General features: G+C 41.6%; 2 protein-coding genes across 2 annotated transcripts in view; one reads left to right on the forward strand and one right to left on the reverse strand.

Moving 5' to 3' along the window:
* LOC121911970 (leucine-rich repeat LGI family member 2-like) overlaps positions 1–439 on the reverse strand; it is a 16578-nt gene extending 16139 nt beyond the window's left edge. Inside the window, exon 1 of the mRNA XM_042433974.1 lies at positions 400–439. The gene's annotated coding sequence lies outside the window, so the exon portion shown is untranslated. The remainder of the gene's footprint in view (positions 1–399) is intronic.
* On the forward strand, positions 291–12124 carry LOC121911951 (uncharacterized protein C4orf54-like). The gene is made up of 2 exons (XM_042433934.1): positions 291–4776; positions 9415–12124. Exon 1 carries the CDS (start codon positions 370–372, stop codon positions 4750–4752), a length of 4383 nt encoding a protein of 1460 aa, XP_042289868.1. The 5' UTR covers positions 291–369; the 3' UTR covers positions 4753–4776; positions 9415–12124.
* The last annotated feature ends 5430 nt before the right edge of the window (positions 12125–17554 follow it).

The following is a 17554-nucleotide window of genomic DNA, read 5'->3' on the forward strand; positions in this document are numbered from 1 at the left end:
GCCATTTTATTGGACTCATGGAGAGGAGCTGTTCTTCCAAGAAAGGTGCTGAATCTCGACTTTTTGGAGGTTAGTTTCATAGGACCACGTGCTTCTTGTAGCACAGCGTTACAAAAACTTTTTTACTTTGTAAAATTTGGAGAGACTGAGACTCACATTAGAGAGAAATCATCATGGGATTTTCCTCGGGACTCCCCCCCCCACCCCATATCTATATCCTCCCTCCCTCTCTCTCCCTCCCTCTCTCACTCACTCTCCCTCCTCTCTCTCTCTCTCTCCGTCCTCCCGTCTCTCCAGCCTGCAGAGTTTTCCGTCCAGTGTCAGGATAACATCGTAAACGAGGACCACCTGACGGTAAGACCGGACTAAATGGAAGCAGCGGAGGAAACTCTCACTTACCGAGATGACACCGGACTTCACAGGAAGCTGCTCCGAGAGGACAAGCATAAGGACAACACGGACAGTAAGGGACACGCCGAGACTAAAAGCGACGAGTCCAACTATGTGGATCTGGACATGAAACCGGACGGCACAAAAACAGTGAAAGTCACTTTCACTGGCGAGGGAAACCAGCTGTCAGTTATCAAATGCGACAGTGCGAGGCAGGGGGAGCATGGCACGGAGGGTAAAATCATTTCAGAGGACTTTGTTGAAGAGCAATCAGAGGACAAGCGGGCCACCGGCTGCGGCCCTCTTTCGGGTGAGTCTCTCTTGGAAACTCTGACCAAACTTCCCAACACTGATCCGGACTCAGAGAATGAGAAGCAGCGCCAGCAGGCCGAGCTCGACGCGAGTGACTGCAGTGAACATGTGTGCAGTGAGAGTGATGAGCTCCAGTACACGGACATGTATCTGAACAGCAAAACGGAGTCGGATGACGGTGCCAGCGCGGTGCTGTCCGACCACTGCGGCTCCGACACCTTGGAAGACGAATCTCACTATATCACAACGCACGAAATCCAGCTGACCGAGCTCGACCACGACGTAGATTACGACCTGGGGCGTGGGACCTGTTGGGATTTTGAAGACGATAACTTGGTTTATTCCTTTGTGGATTATGCCTCGTTTGAAAGCGATGAAACACAGGAGGGGACTTTGATACTGGAGGGCAGGAGCCAAGCGAAACTGCAGTCTAATCTTGGTGGAGCAGTTGTCAGCACTGAGCAGGAGGAGAGTGATCTTTGTGACTCGGACAAAGGCGCCAGCTCAGATGAAAGCGTATGTAAAAACGAAAGCGAAGACGCCGGTGCGGGGAAAATTCATTTATCAATAAAAACCTCCTCCAGGGCAGTGAACGAACCTGGCAATATCTTTGACAACAGCACGTGTGGATACACAAAACACTTTGGAGACGGGAGCCACTTCTCCTTTGTGAGCTCTGGCGCCAGAGCGGGGCCCTTGTGCGACAGAGCCCAGTATTTCATCCCTGCTCCGGGCCGTCAGCACCTTGCAACCAAACTAAGGCGGAAAGATATTAATGAGTATTCCAGTGGAGCGTCCAGCTCCATCAGTGAGCTGGATGACGCCGATAAAGAGGTGCGTAATTTAACCGCCAAGTCTTTCCGGAGCTTGGCATGTCCATACTTTGATGCCATTAATCTTAGCACCTCCAGTGAGTCCTCTATGTCGGAATATGGGCTAAACAAGTGGTCAGCCTATGTGGACTGGAATTATGGAAACATATCGCGGGGAAAAGAGCGAAGCGTAATTGCGCACAAGACTTCCAGCGCAACATTGGAAATGAATAAGACTGTGGACAGTAAGAGGCATGGTAAGACCATCGCCAGCTCGAAAGCATCACAAACTAAAACGTACGCGGCGAATAAGAGAACAAATTCTCAACAAGCTTCATCATCTAGCAAAAAGATTGAACTGAAAGATCCTGTTCATCCAAAGCAGCGCGGAGTCACGCTGAATTTCCGCTGTAATGTTGCACCTGAAGGAGCGAAGCGTCCAAAGTCCTCCAAGAACGCACGGTCCAGTGAGGTTACTGGGGCCGTGTTGGCCAGGTCAGGGTGTAAGATGCAATATCATCACACAGACAACACGGGGGATACACAGAAAAGAGCAAGTTTTGCATCAAGTCTACTGAAAAATGTGATTTCCAAAAAGATGCAATTTGAACAGGAGCGCAAAATGGAGAGGGGCGAAGTTTGCGACAGATACCCGATGAAAGACAGGAGTGTGGGAAGAGGCTTGCAAAGGCAAACCTCAGAATCAGGCTCAGGATTCACTGTGAATTCTGCTGATGATGAATATCTGGAGGGCAGCAGGGCTAGTTCCTGTGAGCCTGCAGAGGAGCAGAAAAGCAACAAAGCGCCGGATGATTCAGAAAAGGGACAATATGAGAAGAAGGAATCTTGTGATCCTCCAAAAGCACAGCTCAGCCACAGTCAAAGTAGTGCATTTAATTCATGGAAAGAGGATGAGCTAGATCTTGTAAAGGAGGCTGAAGTCTCCACAGCTGTAAGCGATACAAAGGAAACCACTGCAAAGGATGAATTAGATACCAGCAGCATGCTAACAAAACTCCTTTTTGTTCCAAGCTGCCAGCTTCTTTCAAAGGAGAAGGAATTTACACAAGACTTGTCAAGAAATACACCTGCCACAGGCATGCCTGCTGGCCCACAGAAATGTGAGAAAGTGTTCAAAACGGGCAATAATGGAAACATAGTAGGCAAAGAAGAAAACGAGCAGGGTGGGAAAACACCTGAGATAAAAATATGCCTGAGAAGTGTGAAAGAAAATAAAGGGTGCACACTGAATATTGCTAACCTGTTAACGCCTAAAATAAGTTACAACACTGTTAACACATTTAGAGCAGCAGGTGAAACCAAATGTCACATTTTGTCTGCGTCAGATAAGATCCCAAACTTTACTGTTAGAGACATAAGAGACACCAAATGCAAGTTTCAAACTCCAATATATCATGTCAGAGATGTGCGTAAATTAGTAAAAAGTTCATATCGCTTTGTTTCTTTGGATAATAGTTCCACTGGGCCTTCAGCAGCAGGGGATAAACTTGATGAAAAGGCCAAAAAGGAGCCTGTAAAGCATTCATTACCATCTCCTATTGTGATTAAATGCCACTCTGTAAAAACAAATGTCAAACCAGAGATAAACGAGGCATCACAGAAACAGACAGAGGGAGATGTCCCATCTGAAACACCTCAAAGTGAAAATACACCTTCACATTGCACAACTAACAGGGTGCCAACTGTTGTAGCCAAGCAGCTAAATCCTGACCAATCAGAAATTCAAACGAATACTGACAGCAAAGTGACAAAACAGAGGCAGGAAAAGTTTTCAGGTGAGACAGCTGAAAGGAGAAATGAGCCTAAAATACCAAAACAGGCGGCGTTAGAGAAACTTAAAGCTGCAGTAAAAACAATGGAGCAGCTTTATGTTTTTGACAGAAATGAATGGAAGCGCAAAACTCAAGCTCCACAACCCATCACCGACAGCCATGTGCTTTCACTTATTGCCCGTGAGGAGCAGGGAGCAGAGGAGCTGGAGGCAACAGCAGGGAGACTAACAGAGCCCGACACACACACTGACAGGATCCCTCAGTCTTTGATAAATGCCACAGAGACAGGCAAATCACAAGAAGTTAAAAGGTCTCTGAATATCATACACGTTCCATATAACGATGACACGTTTAAAACACAGCAAAGTAAAACATTCAGTAACAAAAGTGTCCTTCATTTTGGCAATGGTAATAAGGCACGTGTATGCATAACTTCAGTTAGTAACCCTGTTCCTCAAAGCTCTGTGCTGCAAACATCAGCGACTATGAAAAGCTCCAAGACACCGGTGGCTCCCCTGTCAGTGAAAATAGAGCCCCAGAAACACGGGCAGGTGGAGCAGAGAAAGGTCAAAATCAGCCCCACTAATCCCACAGTCACACAGGGCAGCTTGGACTCTGAGAACTATTTAACCATGCCCGGGCTGGGGTACACGAATGAAATCAAACTACTGAATCGAGAGCCGGTTTCCAAGGAGGCGAATTCAAACAGTAGCCAAACACACACAGGTGACAGCAAGAAGTCTCCATTAATCATGGAGTACCCAGCTTCAACCGTGTACCACCACCCAGCAGCAGCAGCAACAGCAGGCTCACAAACACAGCAGGTGTTGTGTTTTTCTCCCACTGTCACTACTGTGTCACCCACACCTTCAACTGGAGAGACAATTTCAACATCACAGCGCAAGATGCTTTTGGACCCAACTACAGGACATTATTACCTGGTGGACACTCCGATACAGCCAACCACAAAGCGACTGTTTGACCCCGAGACAGGCCATTATGTGGATGTACCCATGCCCCATTCACCTGCAGCACCTGTCACCCCTGTGCCTCTCCCTTTGTCCCCAGTGGCACTGAACCCAGGAGCATACGCCCCCACATACATGATCTACCCAGGGTTCATCCCCTCACCGACTCTGCCAGCTCAGGCGGTGTTGCCACAGTCAGCATGTCACTCTGAGGATGCAGGTGGGGAAAAGGTGAAAAACGCCAGAAGCACTAAGCATGAAGGTAACGCAACAGGCGGCGAGAGCGTTTATTACAGCGCAACAGGAGAGGCTCCACTGCAGCTACCTGTGAGTTTGGGACATGTGAGCGCCAGAGGAAGTACAGCGAGCACTGACAGGAAGCCAGTTATCAGCATCACAACACAACAAGGTCCAAGAATCATCGCCCCTCCTTCCTTTGATGGAACAACAATGAGCTTTGTAGTGGAGCATCGGTGACCAAGAAAACATCTCATTATACATGTAAGTTGATACATTTTTCACATGCTCAGTCAGAGTGGCAGCCCAGCCCTCCCCAAACCCCCGTCTAACCTGATGAAAGGATAGGTTCATTTTTTCAAGTCTGTCTTAAAACTATACGCATATTCCCGTGAGTTCCCATGCATGAAACAGTTTTTGCGTACTGTAATCATTCATCCTGTTCAAACTGGCCATGAAAAGATCTCATTTTAATGTGCTTCCAGTGTAAATTATAGAAGACAAAATCCTTAGTCCTCAATCTGTGCAAAAATATATTTCAACCTGAAGTTGCTGTTTTAAGACAGACTTGAAAAATTGTGAACCTACACTTTAATTACACCAGATAAAGTGTGTCTGTGAATTTGTGTGAATGTGCTTTCATCTGTTCAACATTTGCATACACACTATTAAAAGCAGATAACTAAAACTATCCATCCATTCAAAATTCAAGATGCATTCAAATGCACAAATAAGGTTTGCAGTTCAGTTTAGTTCAATTTAATTGTCTGACTTATTGTGAAACACTGGTGGAGTGAAAAGACTTAAATGTTACTCAAGCAGAAATAAGTAACTTTATTTGAAGATATGTCTTCTTCCTTTATTTTTCTGTGTATCACCATGAAAATATAATTGTTATTTAAGCGCCAATTCAGTATCTTAATATGATATTCAGTACCTAAACTTTAATGAAAACATACACACACATTTTTTTTTAATTATTTTTTATTGTTTATCAATAAATTGTTTTTCTGGCCTGGACAGGGTTAAGGTTAGGGTTAGTTAGTTAGTTGTTATTCTTATTCTCGTCTCTCCAAATATACATGTATCTTCAAATTTGTTCATTTAGAGTAATTCAGATAAACTAAATGATGAAATGCAAAGTCTTTGGATTATCTAAAAAAAAAAAAAAGGGGCCAAAGGATATACTGGATATAGATGAAAAAATAATTTACAATTACACGATTAAGAATAAATGTAATAGGCTTTTGTTAAGGAAGACATTTTGACTCAGTAGCAAAAGCACAGAGGTAAATAATAAAATTATTGTTCAATTTCAGCTTCCTGGTATTGTGGTCTTATTGGGACATGAATAGAACAGAGCTATCGTTAATGTTATTAGATACATCTGTGCTTTTCCTACCATAGTCCCATTTCATAAAAACATTACCCGCACACTGAAGAGTAGAGGAGGCTCTTGAGATGCAAAAGAACATTTCGTAAAAAGATTACCCATACACTGAAGAGCAGAAGAGGCTCTTGAGATGCAAAAGAACAAATTTATTTCATGTGCAAAAAGTGAACATTTCAGTCAAATGACCATCGTCAGCACACAACAGCATCTTCTACTCTTTTATTTGTTTGTGTTTGTTTTTGACTACATATACCTGACACTACCTTGTGAAAAGCCTGAGTTCAAGAGCACAAACCTTGATACTATTCTGAACTTTTGCTACAGTGACAAGTCAGAATGTCTGCTGTGAAAAAGGAGTGTTTGTCACTTTCCTTGAAATTAATAGTTTATGTTCCCAGTGGACGTCAGGCATCATTTACACAGTTAAATATTGAGAATATTGTTGCTAAAGCATGTGGTCTCTGGGTACAGTTGCATAACATGTACAGAGAGACATGTGAACCTGTGTGGAGGTCTTGATGGGACCTACACGACTTTTTACATCATTTTTGTGTCATAAATGTTGCTAAAGCAGCAGTCCAGCTTGGCTGCCTTAGCACTGGCATGTCAGTGTTAATAGACATGCAGTAGCTTCATGACAGGTAACCCAACTCCACTGAGCTCTGGCTGGGATTGCTGGGAGATTGGATTTTCAGCCACAGTCCTGGAGCGAGTCGGTTGAGTTCCCTTTTCTCTGCATTACACATCGTCGGGCTATTTTGATAGTGTGAGACGAGTTTGTTTACATGGTTTATTCTCAGGGTTGGAAAGTGTCACAGGAAACTATTTCTCGATGGAAGGTGTCCAGTCAGTGACACCTTCCATCGAGTTATTCTTAATCAGTGTTATAAATGCTTTAATTACTCGGATAACATTACAGTTCATTAATGTGTTCGTTCCTTGTTCGTGACATTTCATGAAACTTTCTCCCTGCTGAATGAGTTGGAGCAGTCCTTCCTGTACTACATACAGGTTGATGATTTTAGACTACTTAACTATGCATTCACACCAAAATAATCAAATAAAACAATGAGATTCCTAATGAAAAAGAAGCTAAATATCAACACCTCTTTCAAAGAACAAAGTCGTGTACAGAACAAAACTAGAAATAGTAAATCTGTCCAAAGTGAAACCTGTGGACCATCCTGGGTAATTGTTTTTGAAAAGTGACACCGCTATTGTGTTTTTCAGATGAATTTGAAATACTTTAAGCAGTGGTGAAAGAAGTATTTATAGTAGATCCATTACTTAAATACAAGTCCTAATACAACAATATAAAAGTACTTCTTTACGAATCCTGCATTTAAAATTTTACATATGCAAAGGTATGCATAAAGTATGAATTATCAGTAAAATATAAAGTATAAGTACTCACTAGGTGGATTATCCCCTTTAAAAAGATTGACATTATTACTATTACTAACACAATAATGTGTAAGCAGCATTATAATATTGCAGCTTGTTGACTACTATACAATTGGGTAGTTTAACTGATAATAATGCTTCATAAATTTATATGTCTTTGAAGATAACTAGTAATTATAGGCTAGTTGTTGAACACATATTGTGAAGTAAAGAATTACCTCCTGCTAAAATGAAAGTAGAAGTACTTCAGAATTGTACATTTACCTTGGTATGTTTACTTGCTCTCCGCCGCTGGCTTTGGGGACCACAAGTCAAATGCAATTCAGCTTCTTTGCTTTTGTTTGGTGGCATACGTAAGTGTCAGTGGCAGCGATCTCAAAACCTCAGTAAATATAACGTACAGTGGCCATTTTAGGACATCTTAGACTAAGCTTGTCAAGCTCAGCTCTATGTTTTTACACTTAGCTCATGTTTTCTTGGTCTAAGATGCACTTTGTCAGATTAGTTGCGCTTTGTGAGTGTAAGCTTGAGCATGAAGCAATTATTCTAGCATTCTAATGCTTAATCTTGTTGTTTTTTCCATAACTCTAGCATGCTGTGAAGGCGGAACCAGTCTAACAGACGTTATATTTATCACTATCAAAAACATGCATTATTTGCATGAAAAGTACTGTTTTAAAGGTACATATTCAAATGCCCTGCAGAGCCACACCAGTGCTTCACTTGTGACTGATGAGACCTCTGCTCAGGTTGAAGTTGGGCTGTATACTGGGGATAACATGACATCACTAAACTCCATATACTAACAAGAAATATTTAAGTGTAGATTTTTCTGCCTACACTTTGTTAACTATTTAAGGTAATTAAATTATGTATATATCCACACAGTCCTGAAAAGTCTTTGCAGGCAAAAATGTTACATCACCAGTGTGGATGGACCACGTCATGGCTCACATGGATTCGTGTGTAGGAACTTTAATACTAACTCAGAACGTCAAGTGAAGTGGAATTCGCACAAATTTTGAAACCAGAACTTGGTTTATTCTTTTCTCTTTAGCTATCACCTCTTAACTCTTTGCTGTCACAAGGAAAACTAAGTGTTATTTTCCAGTTTTCAATGTCAGGTTTACAAATGTATTCACTTGTATTCACACTTTATTAATTTTTAAATCAAACTCTCATCACTGAAATTATTCTTTTAAGACATTGAGTGATTTTGTTAACTAGCAGCCACACTTGAAAACCTGTGAAACTACTCGAAAATCAGTGTAAATCTGCTGATTTTTGTCAGATTTCTATCCTCTCATTTGATTCCATCTCTCTTTATTCTGTAACATCCACTTTCATATAGAGTTGTCTATAAAATTTGTCTATAAAGTTCTTAAATTAATTTAATCTTTCTCATACACTAGATACACACTTACAACCAGTCACAGTCCATTCTCAGCTAATGTGTCAGAGTAATAATACAACTCCATGAGCATGAGGGATACATGTCAGCTGGGTGCGTGGCAGGCAGGGGCCTAGCATGGGGTTGAGTAGTGGTGTGAAGGGGAACACAGGATGTGTGTGTGTGTGTGTGTGTGTGTGTGTGTGTGTGTGTGTGTATGTGTGTGTGTACGTGTGTGTAGCTGATGGTGTTGGTGGCAGCGGGGGTGTTTGGGGCGGAGGGACGCAGGGGCATGGCTGGGATAGTGATGCAGGAGGAAAAGGTCAGGCAATGTAAAGTATTTGTTGTGCTGATGCAGGGAGAGGACAGCTGCTCGGAGAGATCAGATGCTGCTGCTGCTCCAGCTTGGAAGCGAGTCTGCGGGGCTGAGATGGGGTCAACTTTTTATAGCCCCCTCCCCCTCTGCTTTTTCCTAAACAGGGAGAAGGAGGTGGAGAGCGGTGCCGACCTCCAGCACTCCTACGTAAACAAATCAAGTAGCGTGCCCCCGGTAGTGATCTGACTGAATCTGGTCAGCTGGTTCAGAACCAGGAACTGCAGCCTGAAAAGTCAATGGCTTATAACAGTTGCTTAAAATCTCATTTTGTGTGTATGGCATTCATCTTTGTTGAACACTTTTATTTCTCATTTTTCATTTCGTCTTTTTCACTTCTAGAAATCCCCACTGAGGAATCTGCCTTCATCCACTGTAAGTGCAGTTTTCATCCCCATCACCCCACCCTGTGATCTACTCCCCCGGACAACTTCCACCATCAACAACTTCTCCCCCATTCTGTTGTGTTGTTTACCCTTGCAGCAGACATTACTGTATTTTGTATGCATTGCAGCACTTTGTAGGGTAAACGCATATAGCCACGTCCGCTGGCTGATGCTCTGCCATGTCGACGCCTTAGAATTATGAGGTTCTATCTGCATTCCGAGTGGTTTTGAGTGATTGAGGTTCAAAGTTTGACATCCTAGTTAGCAAAACTGATATACAGTAGAGTTCTAGTTTATTTGTCAAAATAACAGACACCCTTAATGTTCTCTAAATACAGTGTTGTGCATGAACGCGCTAAAAGAGCGTGTTGATTGATGTTTTTGGTGAATGGTGAACTAAACATATCCGTTTGCAACTAATGAACGTGAACGTGAGCATGAGCATCATTAACTCTTGTGGGAGTTAACGACGCTCACGCACGCACTGTGTTGTACGGCACCCGGGGATTTATGGCTCCCGGCATGGCTAGTGCAACTGGCAATTCAGACGCAGCTACAGTACCAGTACTGCTGAAGCCAGTTCATGTGAATATTTGAAGGAGTTTTATGAATAAATCCGTACAGAGTCCAAATGAAAAAATGTCACATTTTCATGCAAATTTTGCCCTCCGAGAATGAAAAAACAAGAGCCTGGTCTTTTTTGCCATTATTGCTTTCTCTAAATTGTGTGTTCTGCAGAACTGAAATCATAGCGCATCTTTCAGCTCGCGACTGTAATGAAGCCAGTGGTGGCTCGCTTGGAAGCATATGAATCTATTTTTTTGTTCTTGAACTGCTGCATAATTTGGTTCATGCAGGCTAAATAAAATTTCCATTGCATCTACAGTATACCTTTACTGCACCTCTTTTTTGACTTTCTGCATAATATGACACATTGTTTAACTGGTAAAACATATATTCACATTGGTTTTTCTTGGCTTTTAAAAGTAATCTCTGTCTGTGATTCTATAGTAGTATACAGTAATTCATTTAGATTGGGAAGTGGGCAGTGGTAGTGATTGGGGCTGGGGATGGATGAGCAGGAGGAGGTTCTATTGAAAAAGAATAGCTCGAAGCAGTTTGTTTAAAAAAAAACTGAAGAAATGAATGTGAACTAATCTGTGTGATCTGAACTTTGAGCTAGCTCTTGTGAAGTGTGAACTTGCACAACACTGTCTAAACATATGATGTCAAAATCCTATCACATTTTTAAATGGGGTTTTTATGTTCAGGTGTTTTTCAGATAGAACCTTCTAACTCTGAGAACTCACTTTTCATGTGGGATTATAAACTTCTATCTGCTTAGGCTTCACAGAAAGCTGTAATTTTGATGAAAAAAGTAAACAGATTAGTCTTATTTTGTTTTAATACACACGATCAATGTATGAACTGAAGGGAGTTATGATTTAAGATAATTGGGCACAGACAACAATTCACCTGCATGTTTTAAATTTAGACATAACTACACTCTCACTGATAATACAGTTCATAAAGTTTTTCCACCAACAAAATTCAAGACAATTAGAAAAAACATTTTTAAATTTGCTGATATTTTCTTTCCTTGCTCTGCTTTGTTTTGTTGGATTTTTGCTGCTCTCCCTTTCATAACTCTTCTTGTCTGTTTGTGCTCCCAAAGTTACTTTTTTTGCTTCTTTCTTGACAGACTGGGATCTCTGTCAGTGTCTGAGCTCTGAATGTTCCTCTGTCATCACTGTCTGCTGCAGGGCTCAAGTTATAATGTTAAAGACACACAAACCCAGTTAGCAACAGGCAGCATTAGCATTAGCATCAGCAACTAGCAGCCTGAAATTATCTCATATTCTTACATATTAACATTTTGGCTTTTATTAGTAGTCAGATTAATTTAAGTCACTAATAATAACATTAATAATTGATAGCAAGTGTGCTAACTGGGTAATTAAACTCAGCAAACCAGCTGACTATCATGCTAGATAAAAGTAAAAATTAAAAAAGACTAAAAACTGACTTTCAGCTCAGTTGGTTTTTGTATTAGTGTCATACATAATTATTTTTGAAAAAATAATCAATTAAGAGGTTTCAAAACTTAAGATTGAGCATTTCATGATCTTTCAGCTCCTTTAACCACAGTCACAGAGCAGTGAGGTCACATGGTAAAGAGGTGGAACCTGATTGGTCCTCCTGTCTACATTCCCAGCACTGATTGGTGCTTTGCAGATGGAACCTTATAGCACAAAGTTTGAGATTGTTTTATGAGATAGAACCCTTTTTTCAGATTTTAAGGGCCAATAATGCAGAAATCAAAAAATAAACCTACACAAAATGTCAGTAACTTGCAAAGAATAGTTTCATGTGAATAACTAATTTTTGACAAAAATGTGAGATAGAACCTTATTAATTCTAAAGTCACAGTGTTGCTTTATGAATCTGCTTTGTAATGCTTTCAATTCAGCTGCTGTCTTGATCTCTGTTGAAATGCTGTTTCACTGCAACTCTATTCAAAAGGAAACAAGGCAGGTTTTCTATTAAGAGTTCTGTGTAAGTCATTATTGGCAATGACTTGTTTTATTAATACGAATTTAATTTTATCATACATTTTATCATACATTTAAAGCAAAACTATGTAACTTCTGAAAGAGATAACACAACCCTCAGTTATCCACAATACACTTTGCTGCTACAACCTTTCTTGTTCTGGTATGACCATGTTAGCTAATGTTAGTAAACTTCAGATAGATCTTAGTGTGTAAATGACTTGATAGAGTCAGTTTACTGACATTATGACTATCATCTACATGTGCTACTGTTGCGTTCCTGCTTCTGGTCCCGCTACTCTTAGATACATCACAGCGAGTTGGGCTTGCAGCCAGTTTATCTCATTGGCCAAACGTGGTACAGCAGCAAAAAAAAAAAATCCCCCCAAAGAAGAGTATTCCAACAAACAAGATTATAAAAGAAGAAGATTTTTTCCAGCATCCCGAGGGAGGATGGGGACATGGAATCCATGTGAACATGTTCAAGGCCTCCATTGCAGAAACAACTGCTTGGAGTTGTGGCCAGAAGGTTTCTGTGCTTGTCATATGCGGCAATTAAAGAATACACTGGTGTACACCAGCAGTGAAGGAGGCCTTCAAGCTGGAAAAGGAGTCCTTTCAGGCTTGCTTGGCCCAGGGGACTCCTGAAGCAGCAGAAAGGTATCAGGAGGCCAGAGGGACTGCAGCTTCTGTGGTTGTGGAAGCAAAACTCAAAGGAGGACTGCTGACCAGGGGCTTCATTTATAAAACAGTTTGTAAGATCCAAACCAAAAGTGTACATGCACACAAAAAGCCAAAAATAGCGTGCGCCAAATAATAATTGGATTTATAAAACTTTGTGCATGCACAAATGCACATATTTTTCCCTTTATAAATCACAATTAACTTCAAAATGTGCACACGAGGAAGAACCTCATATCCCACCCCTTTCACTCCCACAATTAACCATAAATGCAATCAATGTCAATGTCAATGCAAAAACCCTCATGAATATTGATAAACATGCTGTTCCTGTGGAGAACAGCAGCAGTATAGCCAGGCATATTTGCGAATTAGTCTTTCAGACCAAAAGACATACAACCAATCAGAGCAAAAAAAAACGTGCGATGTGTGACCTTTCAGATCTGGACCGGTGATGCTCCTCTGTACAGTCAGCGTATCAAACCCACCCCATATTAGATAAATGGTTGTGATTGACCCGACCGGGGCCAGATCGACTGGAAATCTGTCTGAACTGGAGGGTGGCCAGATGTATCTGCCAGAGCAAATAAAACATGAGCTCGCAGATTTGTCTGGCTCCCAGGCTGGCAGCAGTACTAAAAACAGAAGAAAGTTTGAGAGGCTGATGGCTGCAACAGCTGATAATGTAGTCGGTGCAACAAACAAAACAATTCGTGAAATTGAACAAAGTGGTCAGACATGGAGGTGCCAAGAGGCACATTGCTGCACACTGTCAGGGTATGGACTAGTGGAGGCACAGGGACACCGAAGCTCACCTCCTGGTGTTTGTTAAGCATCTACTGTATATAGACACATGCATGACTGATGAGACCACGCACTCAACATCTAAAATACAATAAACACTGCATCCATTTATATTTACTCCAAAATCCAGAAAAAAAATCCATACAGGTGTTTCTCTAATTTACACAATCCATGTATGAGTGCAGATGGTGAAGATGTGAGATGAGGTGACTGGAGAAGGCAAAATGTGTGTGGCAGCCACTGCAGTGTCTTCAGTGCACTCTGTGTGCCTGACAACACGGTCACGTGTTCACTGCTGCGATTTTACACATAAAACACTATATGAAAACTAAAATCGTACTTGGTGATTTATGCACAGTATTAGAAGATATTATTAGAAAGCTATCAGTGCTCCGTTCTGCAATTCTTTACAGTTATTTGACGTCATCTTGGATTTCTATAACAGATGATGATAATTTAATCACTTAGTTAACGTGATTGAGGTGAGGATCAATATATTTACGCTTAATATCGGGGAAAGGCAAGTCAGACTTTCCTGAATCTTGCCACCTGCCACATTCTGGCATCATCATGGCATTTCAGCAGCGTTGTGCTGCTCCACAACTGGCCAGGGTTGTGAGCAACATACAGCCCTCTCCTCTGCACTCTGGGGGTTGGGAATGTGATGGTAAGACCGCATTGAGCTCAATGTTTCAGTGATAGTTCAACAATAAATTACAGATGTAATTGGTTATCATTTGAGTTGGCTTGCGTCTGTCAAAGTTGAAAGGTGCTCATGGAATAGTTATGACTCACTAGCACAAGCAGAAGTAACATTGCTGGCTTGAATGTTTATGATAAAGCAGATCTACAATTAACATTTGGTATTAAGTGAAATTAAATGTGTGAGAGGAATCATTATACAAATTTTCAATTCACCACTTCACCATCTGCGTTGCCAATTTCACCTGTCTCCAAAATGTTCGTATGCATGGGTCAGAGTTTCCGTACAGGTGCGCATATTCTCCCATCAAGTTTATTTTTATAAATCTCAACTTTTTCGTGGGAAATGACATACGTATCTTTCAGGCCCCGTTTTGTGCAACACAACAGTTATAAATGAGGCCCCTGGACTAAGAATGTTGTTGGACAGTGGAAGGAAAACTTTGAGGAACTCCTGAACCTGACTGACATGTCCTCCATAGAGGAGGTGGAACTGGAGGGTTTGGGGTAACCAAGTCCGTTTCTCTAGTGGAGGTCACCGAGGTAGTCCAAAAGCTCTGCAAAAGCCAGATGAATGAGATTCACCCTGAGATGTGGAGGTCTTTGGACATTGTGGCGTTGGTTTGGTCAGCATGCTTCCTCAGTGTTCTGTGGAGGTTGGGGACAGTGCCTGTGGACTGAAAGACCTTGGTGGTGGTTTCAACTTTTAAAAAAGTGGACCAAAGGGTGTGATTCAATTATCAGGGGTGACACCCTTAGCCTCCTTGAGAAAGCTCATTTCAGGTGCTGGACAAGAGACTTTATTCAATTGACCGACCTAGGATTCAAGAGGAGTAACGCGGATTCCATCCTGGTTGTGGAACAGTGAACAGCGGAGAGGTCACAGCCCATCAACTGTTTTGTGGACTTGGAGAAGGCTTATGACTTCTGTTGGATAGTGCAGGAGTTTGGGGTACTGGAAGCCAATCGATCCTTGTATAACCAAAGTAAAAGCTGTGTTTGCATTCTCGGCAGGAGGTCAAGTGCATTCTTAGTGGGCGTTGAGCTCCACCAGGGTAGTGCCTTGTCACCAGTTATGTTTGTGATTTTCATGGACAGAATCTCAAGGTGCAGCCAAGGTATGGTGAGTGACCGGTATGGTGGCCTCAGGATTACTTCTGTTTTTTTATGGATGATGTGGTTCTGCTGGCTTCATCACACTGTGACTACCAGTGTTTACTGGGACAGTTTGTGGTCAAGTATGAAGGGCAGGAAGAAGGGTCAGCACTTCCAAGTATGAGAACAAGGTAATCTGTAATGTAATGGTAGATTGCTGACCTCGGGCTATGAGTGAATCACTGCCTCCAAGTATCTTGTGGTGTAGAGAGCGTGAGATTGACAGGTGGATTGGTGCTTTGTCAGCAGTAATGTGGACACTGTACCAGACTGTTGTGGTGAAGAGGCAGCTGAGCCTGAAGGCGAAGATTTACCAGTTGACCTCTGCTCCAACCCTCATCTATAGTCATTAGGTTTGGATAATACAGAAAGAATAAGATCACAGACACAAGCTGCTGAGGTTAGTTTCCTTTCCAGGGTGGCTGGTCTCCCGAGGAGCTCAAATGTTCAATAAGGCTGAGTTGGAGTTGAACAGATGCTCCTTTGTGTCGAAATGCATCAGTTGACGAGGTTTTGGCATCTCATTTGGACACCTCCCTTTGGAGGTATTCTAGCACATCCACTTGGGAGGAGACCACAAGGCGGACCCAGAACATGCTGGAGGGATTACATATCCCATTTTGACTGGAAATGCTTTGGGATCCCAATAGGAGGGGCTGGAGAACATAGCTAGGGAGAAGGATGTATGGGCTACCTTGCTTAGCATGATGAAACAGTGACCTGGATGCAGATAAATGAAGGAAAACGAATGGATGGGTGGATATCTGTAAAACAATTAACAGGGCACCACAAAGTCTAAACAAAAGGAGTCAATTCATCTTTGTATTATAAATGTTTAACCCATGCAGGCATCACTTTTGTAAAACTTTCAGAGAGCCAAAAGAAGCTGTTTTAAAGGTCTATATGGGGTGGGCCCGCACAGTAAGAGAAAGAAATGATTATGTTCATGTGTTATGGGCTTCACAATGCAGATACAAACCAAAAAGAGAGAAGCCTTTTTTTCCCACAGTATGCACTGGATTAGCAGCTTTCACTGAAAGAATGGCTAGCAGCTTGGAGTCCAATATGTAATTCTCATGATAAATCTATGGCTCTGAGTCAGATTGCTAATGTCTTTAAGGAGCCTTGTAATTATCACTTATTGCCAAAATGGCCGCTGTTCAGCAAAAGTTACATAGTCTTGCTTTAACTCACACAATGAGGTAATAACTTACAACAAATAAAACCTATATTATACACAGATTCATAAGGACAGGGACCATTTGTATGCACTGAATTTCAAAAACTCACAGATTCACAGATGATGAGGTAATGTTAATTCACCTCATCCATTTCTTCAGTAAGCTCTGTCAGAAGAGAAATTAAAATTACAGTATGTATTTTTAAATAATATGTTTCAGAGCTGTCCCAATTTACAGTAATTAAAAATATTGACATTGACATTGCTGTATATCGTATTACTACCCTCCAACACTATTTGTCCACCTTCACAACATCTTTTCCATATTTTTACAAGTCTCATGTTCTACTTGAAGTATATACATCCTGCATGTCATGAGTCACAAAATGCTGCTAATACCTGCATAACTGATGTGCTGTATGTCGTGGTGTATTTTTATATTTTGAAAGCACGCACCTTGACTGTTATATTGAGAAGAAAAGAGAAACACTCACAAGAGTGTTGCTCAGATGAAGCAGAGCTGGGACTCTGGTTCAACAGTGTACTTAGGTCAGTGTTTCCTAAGTAGTGTTGGGCCTAATGAGTCAGTACCAGCTGGGATGTTTAGGGGATAACTTCCTCTATCAGTGTTTATTTTACACTTTTGTGTAATGAGATGGGAGTTGCGTGTGCATCTGAATGTGTCTGTGTCTGTGGCTGTAAGTTATGCACGGCATTTCGGGATTTTGTGAGCGTACAACAAGGAGTCATGTTACTTCACAGTAGACAGGAGCAGACAATACATGTGTTGGGTGTGTCTTTACTCTTTACAACGCAGCAGTGTCAGTTTCTCTTGTTAAAACACCATTTTTTCTGCTTAAATGTGTATTAATTGAAGCTTGTATAAAAATTCTATATTAACTGATCACATCCAGACTTGGATTGGTTCATTACTGCCTTTTGTGTAGTGAAGTTCTAGTGTTATTCACTTTTCTCTGTCCTGTCTCTTGTTTCCTTTTGGATATGCAGTGAGGCACCATGGG

This window comes from Thunnus maccoyii, chromosome 2 (assembly GCF_910596095.1).
Source record: "Thunnus maccoyii chromosome 2, fThuMac1.1, whole genome shotgun sequence".
In the NCBI taxonomy this organism is placed as follows: Eukaryota; Metazoa; Chordata; class Actinopteri; order Scombriformes; family Scombridae; genus Thunnus; species Thunnus maccoyii.